Here is a 13,739-nt window from a genome sequence, read left to right on the forward strand (position 1 = left end):
TAATTTGGGACTGGAGATAATTTGAGTTTTCTTCTACCACATTTTCTGCATTTTTTTCATATTTTCTCAGTTTGTATAATATTTAACTATTTTTACTTTTCTTAAATTTTTAATCTTATGATTAATAAATGCTTAAATGGATAAACAAATGAGAAGTTCTATACTTAAGTATAAATAAATTCATAGAAGTACATACAGAAGAGCACAATGTATAAAACTCTTTAGTTGTGGGCAATACAAAATAATATAGACAAGAATTAAAAGGGCACTAAGTGAATACGTTATATGTACTGTGCTGCAAAGCTTCCCTTCATAGATGTCACATTTCAATATATGATATGAAAACTATTCAAACTGACCTTTGGAAAACATACTTAAGAGTTTACATTTGGAGATGTGATTCTAATAACCTGGGGAAGAGATACTATTACATTTTGCTTTAGGTACCAGAGGCTGGCTCCAATAGGAACTAAATCTATCTACTGGCTATTCCCTATAAACCAGACATTGTTCTAAACTCTTGGGATCCAATGGATCCTGTCATCACATCTTTCTGAATTTTACCACAAAATACAACTTACCAAAACTAACCTCCCTCCACTGCTGGGGACTAAAAGACCCACAAAGCATTTTGAAGAAACAAAAACAATTAAGATACTATATAGTCAACAATAGGTAAGCATGTAAATGCAGTTTTTTGCTAAAATGCTTAAAGATAAAATAGCCTTAGAAAAAAACTAATTAATTCTGCTTTAAATGAATGTATTCTAATAATAAAACTGTTAGTTGTTCTGTCAAAGAGGAAACAAGGAATGTTTTCCCTTAGAATCTTTTCTTTCTTTATTTGAAGAACAGTTGATATACAAGGTTACATTAGTTTCAGGTGTACAATTCAGTGATTCAACAAGTTCAGACATTATGCTATGCTCACCACAAGTGTCAAATCTATAATATTATTACAATACCACTGACTATATTCCCTATGTTGTATCTTTTATCCTCATGACTTACTCATAAAATAGTGGTTTTCAAAACATTCTTTTTTTATTTAATCAGTTTTCTCATGTATCAGGATTAGAATATTTAAGATTATGAAATAAATACCTTTTGAAAAATTTTCATTTGCTACATTTAAGTCATTATCACTTTTGGTAACAGTTTTCTATTCTTGTAATATACCTGAATATTTGACAATATTCACAGGACTATTTTCTCAGATACATCATGATCTTCATTTTGCTGAATTCCTCATCTTCTATTTATCTCAGAATCTTACTACAAAGCAATGATATTCTGTTTTGAAATTTCATGTGTATCCAAATTGTATTTCCTCTCATTCTGTTCTCCTATATAAAGTGTTTTTATAGCTTAAATCTCATTTTCTCTCAAAGTTTCTCCCAACCTTGTTCATACATGGGAGTCACCTGTTGAGCTTTTAAAAATCCCATGTCCAGGTTACATGCCTTACAAATTAAATCAGAAGGTCTGGGGATAAGGAAGAGAGTGAGGCATTAGTTTTTAAATATCCCTAGGTGATATTTTTTTTTTAAATATCCCTAGGTGATATTAATATGCAGCAAGGTTTGGGAACTAATGTCCTAAACTCTAAGTAGTTCCTGAAGTTCCAAGATGCATACTATTTTTTAATCTGTGATCTCAATCACCAGTATTGCAAGCCTGGCATGGTAGTTAGTACTGTAGTTGGTGAGTAAACCCACCACTTTCCCCTTAATTTGGCTTCATTATCTTCTATCTGCCACATATAAACTCATGAAGTTATAACAAAAACCCTTTTTAAAATGAAAAGTAGTTTCACAGAAATGTTTCTGAATACAAAATTTTTTTAATTTTAGAAGTTAATATAGTACATATACTTTATATCCCATCACAATCCAAGAGAATCTGGGGCAGCCCCCTGTCATCAAGAACATTAGTATTTTACCAGAAAGACAAGTAAATATTCGCAATGACTGAGATAAATATAAATTTTAATAGCTTGAGGTTAGCTGGGCCAGTTGTGCCACCATTAAATTGGGGGGGGGGGGAGTCCTTTGGAATTTCAGAATGTTTTGGATTACAGAAATGAAAACAAGTAATTATGGCATTATATACATGGGTCACAATGCAAGGTCTACCCTACCTCCCATGGAATGTGACTAAACAGTCTGAAAGCCACTGACAGAATGCTTCTATAAAAATGCTCATGAGGGGCGCCTGGGTGGCTCAGTCAATTAAGCCTCTGCCTTCAGCTTGGCCATAATCAAGAGTCCCGGGATCAAGTCCCACCTCAGGCTCCCTGCTCATGTTTTCTTCTCTCTCTCTCTCTCTCTCTCTCTCTCAAATAAATAAATAAATAAAATCTTAAAAAGAAAGAAAAAAAAGATGCTTATGAAAATGTTTTGGTGGGATGCCTGGGTGGCTCAGTTGGTTACGCAGCTGCCTTCGGCTCAGGTCATGATCCCAGCATCCTGGGATTGAGTCCCACATCGGGCTCCTTGCTCAGCAGGGAGCCTGCTTCTCCCTCTGCCTGCCATTCTGTCTGCCTGTGCTCGCTCTCTCCACCCCCTCTGATAAATAAATAAAATCTATTCAAAAAAAAAAAAGAAAAGAAAATGTTTTAGTGTGTGCCATTAGAATAAAGGTGAATACCTGATGAAAAAGATACACAGTGTTGCAACATGTGTTTGTTTTACGATGTATTTGTAGTACTTTTTTCAATCAAATATAGATATTCCTACTACTAAAAATAAAAAAATAAAAATCTAAGCCCACCCCACTGAAAGTGTGGACCTGGGGAAAAAAACCATCTTTGTTGTAAAAATGAAATCTTGCATTTGCAATGATGTGGACGGAACTAGAGGGTACTATGTTAACTGAAATTAGTCAATCAGAGAAAGACAAGTATCATATCAGCTCTCTGATATGAGGAATTTGAGAGGCAGGGTAGAGGTTCGTGTGGGGAAGGGAGGGAAAAATGAAACAAGATGGTATCAGAAGGGAAGCAAACCATAAGAGACTCTTAATCTCTGGAAACAAACTGAGGGATGCTGGGGGGAGTGGGGAGGGATAGGGTTGTTGGGTGATGGACATTGGGGTGGGTATGTTCTATGGTGAGTGCTGTGAATGGTGTAAGACCGATGATTCACAGACCCGTACCCCTGAAACAAATAATACATTATATATTAATAAAGCAAAACAAAATACCCCCACGAACAATCTTTGTTGTTAGTGGTAAGTTGAAAGTTGAAAAGAGAGAGAAATCTTATTTAAATCAAAAGGCAGAATATTAAAACTAAAATTAATGGTGGTCTAAAGCATGACATAAAATGAATTTACCATAAACAGAATACATAAATAAAATTGTGAAGGTGTTTCAACATGTAGAATCAGTGTAAAGCTGATAATTTTGTGAAGACTAGCAAAGAAAACGTGTATTTTAAGTAGAAATCAGAATATTCTCAAGTAGATGTCCCAAAGAGAAGTTTAAGTTTTACAGAAACAAACAAAATGGGGGTGGGGTTGGGGAGGGGGTAGTATGTTGAGCAATACATAAAAAAATTTCAGGAATGCTGGATTGAATGAAGTTAAGCAGGTTATTGTTCCATCGGGATTTCTAAGAACCTTAAATAAGATAATGTGCTTTGACAATCTCTACAACAGGCATAATATGCAGCCTACTCACACTTATTTGACCTCCAAACCCTTTTTTCTTTAAAGGATTTAACATGACTGATTCTGCAGAACATAAAACTACTGGAGATACATTTATAAATTTGGGGATTTAGGTGGTCTTCAAGAATGAATGTCAAGAATCAACTTCTACTTCATATCACTAATTTTATTATCCTTATCACTTACCACGCACACCTCCATGCAAGGAAATGAAATTGACAAAGATCGTTACCTTTAGATTTAGTAACATGGGTTAATATATAAATGAAGAAAAAGTGTATCTTCTCTTAAACACCAAATTAAAATAAAATTTGAAGTAGTCAACATATTTACCATTTTTAAAGTATAATTAGGCAATCTATAAATACTGAAATGTTATACCTCATCAAATTCTTCAGTCATTTTTCTGATGATTTCTGCATTCTGCATATTTCGAAACATCTCTATTCTCACAGTACCTGTGGAACAACAGATTTAACAGTTAATCTTTTCCTATCCCATCCTAAACATTAAATTTAACCTGACTAATGTCTGAAAAATTTATGTTTGAAAAATTTTATATCAAAGTGTTTGGAGTTTTTTCTTCCCTTGAACTCCTACCTAAAGGAACTCCTTGTTTAAGAACTTCAAAGTTCTTTAGACATTTTTTAAAAACCTAAATATTCTGTGAATTAGATAAGTATGAGGAAAAAACTGCAAGGAATGTTAGGGAAGGAAAAGATGGAGTCATAAAATAATAAATTTAAATTGTCTGGCGGACTGTAAGGATTGACTGGCGCTATTCACACATACGGATGACTGCCTTAGTATGAAAAACATCCATATATAGAGAATATTATCTCTCTTCATGCCTTTTTCTGGTATTTTTTATCAACAGAATATTTTTCTATAAATTAAACTAAGTGTTCCTTATCTAGAGACACTTGTCGATTAGATTGCTTTATCTGAACATGAAAAATAGCTTGGTAACTTCAACATATGCATCAAAGAAAGAAAAAGTTAACCTCCTTTCTCATTCCATTCTTTAGTACTACTTTTATTAGCTACATAATTTTTATCTCAATCATTATTACATAAATATTATCACTCTAAAAGTAGTAAGAGTTTGTATCAAAAATGTATTAAAAATTAACATAATTTAAGTAAAATAAGGTTCAAATAAGGTTTGAACCACTAACAAAGGTTGAATAAGGTTCAAAATCAATCTGGAGTTACAGAGAACACTGGTCTAATAATTACACGAGGTTCAGTTTCAACTGTACACATGTAAAATATCCAAGTTAAAAATCACAAGACTTAATGAATCAATTAGAAAATATTTGATAACCTTTAACAGGTTGCTCGCCAGTGATTACCAGCTCTGACTCAAATCACATTTGGGTATACAAGAGGGAAAATTCTCTGAAGTGTACTATACTCTTACAGGAGACAGTATAAAGCAGTAGAGAGTCACTAAAAGTCATCAAGTATACTCTTGAGAGGGCTACTAAAATACTGCAGTGGCACATTTGGCATATCAAACTTAATTTGACTTAGTTTTTATTAATATAAATGAGAAAAAATGGTATCTCCCTTATCTTTTTAATCACAACCATTTCTAAGCATCTTTTAATTACTTGAGGTACAGCTCTCTTGTTCATTTTCAGGATGCTGAATTCATTTAGTACCACCAATAGGGATCACTTACACCCAGTTATAGAGATGAGAGTCTAGACTGGAAGGTGAATGAAAAGGGAAAGTATTTTTATAGAGTTCCTCCCCAACAGGCAATTTCCTAAACACAATGGGAGATTTTTACAATGTGATTTTATTTTTTTATGGGAAAAACAGTATCACAGACAGTATTTAAAAGCATTGTAGGCAGCTTGCTTATGCACTACAATACAAACATTATTTTCAGAAGTTTTTTAAAAAAATAAATAAAATCGCATTGAATTGCTAATTATAAATTATCTCAAGTAAAAGTAACTCTCTGTCCAACATTCTTTAAAAATCATTCAAAATAAAACAGTACGGAAGTTCCTCATGATATGAACAGACACTTCTCCAATGAAGACATACAAATGGCTATCAGACACATGAAAAAATGTTCATCATCACTAGCCATTAGGGAGATTCAAATTAGAACCACATTGAAATTCCACCTTACACCAGTTAGAATGGCCAAAATTAGCAAGACAGGAAACAACACGTGTTGGAGAGGATGTGGAGAAAGGGGAACCCTCTTACACTGTTGGTAGGAATGCAAGGTGGTGCATCCACTTTGGAGAACAGTGTGGAGATTCCTCAATAAATTAAAAATAGAGCTTCCCTATGACCCTGCAATTGCACTCCTGGGTATTTACCCCAAAAATACAGATGTAGTGTACCCCATGTTTATAGCAGTAATGGCCATGGTCGCCAAACTGTGGAAAGAATCAAGATGCCCTTCAACGGACGAATGGATAGAAAGATGTGGTCCATATACACTATGGAGTATTATGCCTCCATCAGAAAGGATGAATACCCAACTTTTGTAGCAACTTGGATGGGACTGGAAGAGATTATGCTGAGTGAAGTAAGTCAAGCAGAGAGAGTCAATTATCATATGGTTTCACTTTATTTGTGGAGCATAACAAATAACATGGAGGACATGGGGAGATGGAGAGGAGAAGGGAGTTGAGGGAAACTGGAAGAGGAGGTAAATCATGAGAGACTATTGACTCTGAAAAACAACCTGAAGGTTTGGGGGGGTGGGGGGTTGGGGAAGCCAGGTGGTGGGTATTAAGGAGGGCATGGATTGCCTGGAGCACTGGGTGTGGTACAAAAATAATGAATACTGTTACCCTGAAAAGAAATAAAATAATAATAAAGTTAAAAACAGAGCCACCCTATGACCCAATAATTGTACTACTAGGTATTTACCCTAAAGATACAAATGTAGTGATCCGAAGGGCCATGTGCACCTGAATGTCTACACATATGATGGAATACTATGCAGCCATCAAAAGAAATGAAATCTTACCCATTTGCAACAATGTGGATGGAACTAGAGGGTATTATGCTAAGTGAAATAAGTCAATTAGAAAGAAACAAGTTATCATATGATCTCACTGGTATAAGGAATCTCAGAAGTAAGATAAAGGATAGGGGAAGGGAGGGGGAAAATGAAACAAAATGAAACCAGAGATGGAGACAAACCATAAGAGGCTCTTATCTCAGGAAACAAATTGAGGGTTGCTGGAAGGGAGAAGAGTGGAGGGATGGTGTGGCTGGGGGATTGACACTGGGGAGGGTATGTGTTGTGGTGGGTGCTATGAATTGTGTAAGACTGATGAATCATAGACCTGTACTCATCAAACAATTAAACAAATTAATTTTTTAAAAATCACTCAAATTAGGAATGCCTGGGTGGCTCAGTTAGTTGAGTGTCCAACTCTAGATTTTGGCTTGAGTCATGATCTCAGAGTCCTCAGATCGAGCCCCACATCCAGCTCCTCACCAAGTACAGAGCCTGCTTGGGATTCTCTCTCTCCCTCTGCCCCTACCCCCTCCTCAAAAATAAATGAATAAATAAAAGTCACTCAAATTACACAAAACTGTTTTAACCTTGCTTGGGTTAGCAAGCATTTTGTACACCTGAAATAGAGTCCCATATATAAAAAGCATGTAATTTCGGAAGTTGTTTCACAGTACTCTTGATAAGCAAAATTATTTTCTTTAAGTACTAATCAAGCAAAAGAAATAAAATCAGATTTTTAAGTTATTAAACATGAGAAGAATCAGTTGTTCTTGGAGAGATGGAAATATTTTATATTTTGCACAGAGTAGAATTTATATTAAATGGCTATATGCATTTCTCAAAAGTCATTTATCTGTACACTTAAAATGTGTGCATTTGGAAATTATATCTTGGTAAAATTGATTTTTAAAAAATCAAGAAAAAGGACATTGCTAATCATAGTCATTCAGTAAAAAATTACATATGTCAAAGAGTGCCTGGCTGACTCAGTATGTAGAGCATGCGACTCTCATCTCAGAATTGTAGGTTCAAGCTCCACAGGGGTTTAGAGATGACTTAAAATTTACATGTGTCATTGTTAAATAGGAGTATAAATAAAGTTCAATTCTATTTCCATGATTGACATAGCAGTTTTCATATACAGTGAAGTCTTAACTGTAATTCCAATGGACTAAAAACTAGCTCATAAACAGAGGACTGTTTTTGCTCTATTTACTATCATAAAGTGAAAGACAACAAAACAGTAACTAGTCTTAAAAGCAAAATAAAAACCAGCTGCATACTTAGCATCTCTAAAAATGACTACCATATACAAGTAACAATTATTAATAAAATAAAATCAGGTATTTAAAGCTATAATTTTGAAAATGAACAGAAGCTTGTCACTGAGGTTTTTTAAAAGAAGAAAATCCTGCTGTTGCCACAATGACTATTCAAAACATTAGCCTATTTACTTAAAGCTAACTGTTCATTCTTCTTCAGCCCAATCCCCCTACTCTACTGCAACTGCTTCCTGACACCTATTATCTGCTGACTGTTACACCAAAGTCTTTCTTTAGTAATACCCTATCTATTCTATTTAAAACATTTCCTCATTATACTGGTTTCTGTTAACACTATATCCTTATACTGTATTCTCTGATGACTTACTTTGATTTCTTTCACTTACTTTTAGTCATTTACCTGAATAAATACAGGTAATTTCCAAAGTTCTGTCCAACACATTTTTCTTTGTCCCATTCTACATTTCTGCATATGGCCCCCTCTACCTCTCCCACTAGATAAAAGTATAGCAGAGACTACTACTTATTAATCGTTGTTATTTAGCCCAGTCCCTCAAAAAATGTCTGACATTATAAGTCTTCTCTCTCCTATTTTAAGCTTTCTTTGACAATGGATAATAAACATAAAGAACTGAAATAATTCAGGGGCGCCTGGGTGGCTCCCTGGGTTAAAGCCTCTGCCTTCGGCTCAGGTCATGATCCCAGGATTCTGGGATCGAGCCCCACATCAGGCTCTCTGCTCTCTCTCCCTGCCGAGCAGAGAGCCTGCTTCCTCCTCTCTCTGCCTACTTGTGACCTCTGTCTGCCAAATAAATAAATAAAAACTTAAAAAAAAAAAAAAAAAGAACTGAAATAATTCAGATTCACAGAAACATAAATATCTCAAGAATGAAAAAAAAAAAAAAGATTATCTTCCACTCTCTGAAACACTATCTGTGAGATTCCTCACATACATATTTTATATTTAAAAAAATTTTTTGTTTAAGCAGGCCCTCCTGACAGGATTATACTTCTAATTTGAAGGAAGAACTTTCAAAATTGTCATTGGTAACCATGAATAATTCCAGAAACAATAACATCAGAAAGCAACCATCAAGTTCTCAATCATTTAAATTATGTCAAACTGCTGGAGGAACCTAACTTTAAACAATCCCTATGGTATGCAGTTTGGCAAATGTTTACTGAAATTGCAAACTCATATACTCCTTGGCCTTGATTTTGTACTTGTTGCAAAGCATCCATAAACTCACACACATGAAATAATGAAGGTACGACGTTTTTCCCTGAAGCACTGCTTGCAAAGAAAAAAGGAAAAATATGTATACCCATAAATAATATTCTGATTAATAACTAAAAGTGCTGATGCTAATAATAATGGTGGTAGCAACTAACACTGGGATGCGCATTATCTGCCAGGCATTGTTCTAAAAAATAAACCCTGGAAGTTAACATATTTAATCTTCACAACAATACCTATGAAGAATATACAATTTTTCTCTCATTTTACAGAAGAGAAATTGAGGCACCTAGCAACTTGTAAAAGGGGTTTCCCAGTAGATTTGTGGTCTCTATGCATAGTCTGGCTAGAGGGTCTATAACTAACCACTACTCTTAACTGACTAAAATCAATGGGATCCTGGAGCTGTCTAAAACAATAAACACATCTATGTTGGATATGGAAAGATCTGCAGGACATATTCATACATGACAAAAGGAACATATATGTATTTGATTGCATATGCTTTAAGATATTATGGAAAGATACACAAATATCTAGCAAAACTGGTTATCTCAGGGAAAGAGAAATACGTGGTTGAGGTTGAGGGATATAATGGAGATATTATATTGCATACCCTTTGCATTTCTTGAAATTTGAACTATATGAATATATTACTCAAAATAAGGAATTAATACATTTCAAATAAAAAATAAAATGTTAAAAACTAAACTGAAAGACAAATTGCTATTAAACTCTGCCTATCAAGCATTTGTGTAGTCACTACCAATATGCACTCATTAGAGGGTAAGCTAAGAATGCTTGACATAAGCTTGCCCCTAATGGAAAACTTTATGTTTTCCTTCCCAGCTATTATAGAATACAAAAAAATGAAGTTGAAAATAGGGTTGGAGAACATACCCCTGGCATAGTTAGTGTTATGGACAACAATGAAAAGAAGTTGTAATCATGTTTATAGTAACCACAACATTTAATAAAACCCTCAAGAAGTCATTCTAGGTGGTTTAAAATCTTTGGCATCAGACATAGTAGGATTTAAATCTTATTTCCATGAGTTACCAAGCTATAGGACACTGAAAAAAAAATCAATTGTTCTCTATGAAATTCAGATTTCTATTAAAATGGTGAGAATACCACACTTCAGTGTAGGAATTTTTTTTTTTAAGATTTGATTATTTATTTGACAGAGATCACAAGTAGGCAGAGAGGAGGCAGAGAGAGAGAGAGAGGAAGAAGAAGGCTCCCTGCTGAGCAGAGAGCCTGATGCGGGGCTCAATCCCAGGACTCTGGGATCATGACCAGAGCTGAAGGCAGAGGCTTTGACCCACTGAGCCACACAGGCGCCACTAGGAATCTTTTTTTTGTTCAATGCCATAATGTGTAGTGCTTGGAATAGTGCTTAGTACATAGGAGGCACTGAAAAAATGTTTGTTAAACAACTAAGGATATGAGAACAAAATAAGGTAACCTATTATACTTGCAGCAGGTAAGATGCTCACCTACTTTGAGCATTCGTTTTTTTAGTAGATTAGCCTGCCCATTTTAGAGGGAAACTAAAATCTCTAGTTTCTTAGTTGAGCTCTACTGAAAGCCAGATTCCTAACTGCACATGTTGCCAGGTTAATGCCATCTGAAGAATGAGACCAGTAATCTTTTATTCCAGAACCAGGCAAAGTAATTCCAGCAGTTTTCCCATCAACCAGACCAAAGCCTCCACTTCCAGAGTGGAAACAATCACATAAATACTAAACCTCTCTGTCCAAAATTACTAAAACCCACCAGAGAGATGAGTTAAGGTGATAAAAAAGTCACTGTCTAAGAAGCAGGAACCCGTGAACTCTTAACCCCATTTTACATGAACCACATGGTTTAGAGAACTGTCTCATCTCATCCTCCTCATTTTTTAATGCCAAAGCAAGAACTCTAGCCTTCTCTGTATCCTTTCAATTAAATACAGAAGCAGACAGAAAACTGAAAGCATACAAGAATTTATTCAGTGACAAATCAATTTATCCAAATATAACAGAAGGCCCTTTTGGGTTTATACCTTCTATGACACAGTAACATTCTGTCCCCTTCAAAATTAGTGAGCCCCATTATAGGTGAAATGTACTAACACTGCCTAAGAGCACTTAGCAGAGAACCTTCCTCAGAGGCTTCTGATTAGCTGTTCCATATAGAAAACAACTTTCTATTTTAAGGATTTTCTTTTAAAGAGTGGATTATAAAGTCTATAAATATATTTATAAATAAATATTTTTTAATTTATTTGTAAAATTTATTTATAAATAAGATCTAATCTGGTGATGAATGAGAGAAAATCCAAGCATGTAACAGGACAATTTTTTGTATTCTTATTTTGTTTCATTTTTACTTTAAGTACTAGACAGCAGATTTTATATCAAAATAAAGTGGAGAAAAACTGAAAATAAATATGGATAAATTACTAGAGAAAGGCTAAGTCAGAAAAGGAGAAGAAATGCTGAGGTTACTAAAATTGAGAAGTATTTACTAAAGAAACATTACATACCAGAAAACAGAACTTAGCAGTTACCTACGATTCAGTGACTGCATACATCTTTCTCAAGATTCGAGGAGAAGGATGATGGAAAGGAAGAGAGAGACAGATACTGTGGTTGCTTTTTAATGAACACTTTAAGCGTAATTATAAATATCTTTTGATACATGCTGTCTATCAAGGTAGTATGCACACAAGTGGAAAAAAATTACCTCATAGGTTATTGTAAATATACATGTTGGGAAACAGAGCTTTCAGAATATATTAAAATAGAAATTGTTGGGGGCACCTGGATGGCTCAGTTGGTTATCTGATTCTTGATCTCAGGGTTATGAGTTCAAGGCCCATGCTGGGCTCCATCCACAATGAGTGTGGGGCCTACTTAAAAAATATATATATATTGAAATTATATTTCAATTATGTGTATATATATGAAATTATATATATGAAATTATAGGCCTCCACAGATACCCTGCATGAATAAAAAAAAGAAACTGTTGTGACTGTATCTCCAGTAATGAGTCTGTCTCTAAATGGCAAACTGCACTGGGTAACATTCCTTACAAAAAGCTTATATAATTCTTCCTCTGTAAAAACAAAAAATAGGTGAAATATCAAACTATCTGTTCAAAAAAGAAAACTCACATTTTGGCATATGATATAGGAGTACCAACTGACTATAGTCTTTCAAGATGGCATGAGGTACATTTCATCCACTTCAAGAACAGATAAATTTACTACATATTAGAATTTCAGGGGCCACCTGGGTGGCTCAGTAGGTTAAAGCCTCTGCCTTCGGCTCAGGTCATGATCCCAGGGTCCGGGGATCGGGCTCTGCATTGGACTTTCGGCTCAGCAGGAAGCCTGCTTCCCTTCCTCTCTGCCTGCCTCTCTGGTTACTTGTTATCTCTGTTAAATAAATAAATAAAATATTTTTTTTTTTTTAAATTTCAAATTTAGAGCTCGGTTGAACCATGCTAATATAGCCCAGGGCCAAAAGTAAGCATTGTCCTAGGGCTTTTTCAGACCACTTTCACCAAATCTTCAAAAACCAAATAATCTCATCTTCAGTCCACGAAAGACAAGAATTAAAGGAAATGTCAAAGAGGAAAAAATAAATTTACTTTTTAAAACATCCATCTGCTACCTTCAAGGAACTACTACTAACATGATTCAAGAGGAGCAGGGCTTCTTAATCTGTGGCATATAGATTCTTAAATATCTATGGACCTTTTGAAACTGTATGAAAATTTAGCTCTATGCACTTCTGTGAAGACCCAAATTTTCAGGCTATTATTAAAGGACTTTGAGAACTTCATAAGGTAAAAACTACACATTAGAGGAAAAATATCAGCCAAAGATTTTTAGTCTTAGAGAACTGAAGAAAAAAATTAAATGGTGACAGTAAAGACTAGTTCCTTATTAGAGAATGGAATTAGAAACCAAGATCTATGTGTTAAGTGTATTACTGCTGGTGGAATGTAATTTCTTTTAGGCCCTCTCCTCTTAAATAATGGGAAATATATATGTGTGTATACAAACATTAGCTATTTCTATATGTAGCCATATATATCTATATTAAGCTATAAATAAGTTATACATATATCTTTTAACTGTATTACCACATGAATATTCTAGAGTCCTCCCCTTTCTTTGCTTTTCTCCATGATTTCCTACAGTGAAAACTCTGGTTCTCACCATCAACCACCTATTTATTAAAATTTTCAATTCTGGTATACATGTATAACATGACTTCAGAATTGGCAGCACATACCCAGGGGAAAAGAACTACAATTAGAGTACCATGCTTTTTATACAGTTCCTTTTGCCTTTACTTTTAGAGTTTCCACTCTTCAGTTATTTAGGACAGCATTTTCCCCAAACCTCTTCAAGGTTCTTTCATGTATTTGTAATACAATTTGATTCTTTTGTTACAGTCTGAATTCATCCCAGAACGACCTCATTAGGAATTTTTTTTTTTTAATTTGCAAACATCAATGTTCATTCTTAGTGCTAGATGTTCTATGG

General features: G+C 34.6%; 1 protein-coding gene across 8 annotated transcripts in view; it reads right to left on the reverse strand.

Annotated features, from left to right (window-relative positions):
• STAG1 (STAG1 cohesin complex component) overlaps positions 1–13,739 on the reverse strand; it is a 453,259-nt gene that overhangs the window by 194,945 nt on the left and 244,575 nt on the right. For all 8 annotated transcript variants that reach the window (XM_059162692.1, XM_059162694.1, XM_059162691.1 and 5 more), the window contains one exon: positions 4,054–4,130. In XM_059162692.1, coding sequence (XP_059018675.1) covers positions 4,054–4,130 — 77 coding nt within the window. The remainder of the gene's footprint in view (positions 1–4,053; positions 4,131–13,739) is intronic.

Source organism: Mustela lutreola, chromosome 2 (assembly GCF_030435805.1).
Source record: "Mustela lutreola isolate mMusLut2 chromosome 2, mMusLut2.pri, whole genome shotgun sequence".
NCBI classification, from domain to species: domain Eukaryota; kingdom Metazoa; phylum Chordata; class Mammalia; order Carnivora; family Mustelidae; genus Mustela; species Mustela lutreola.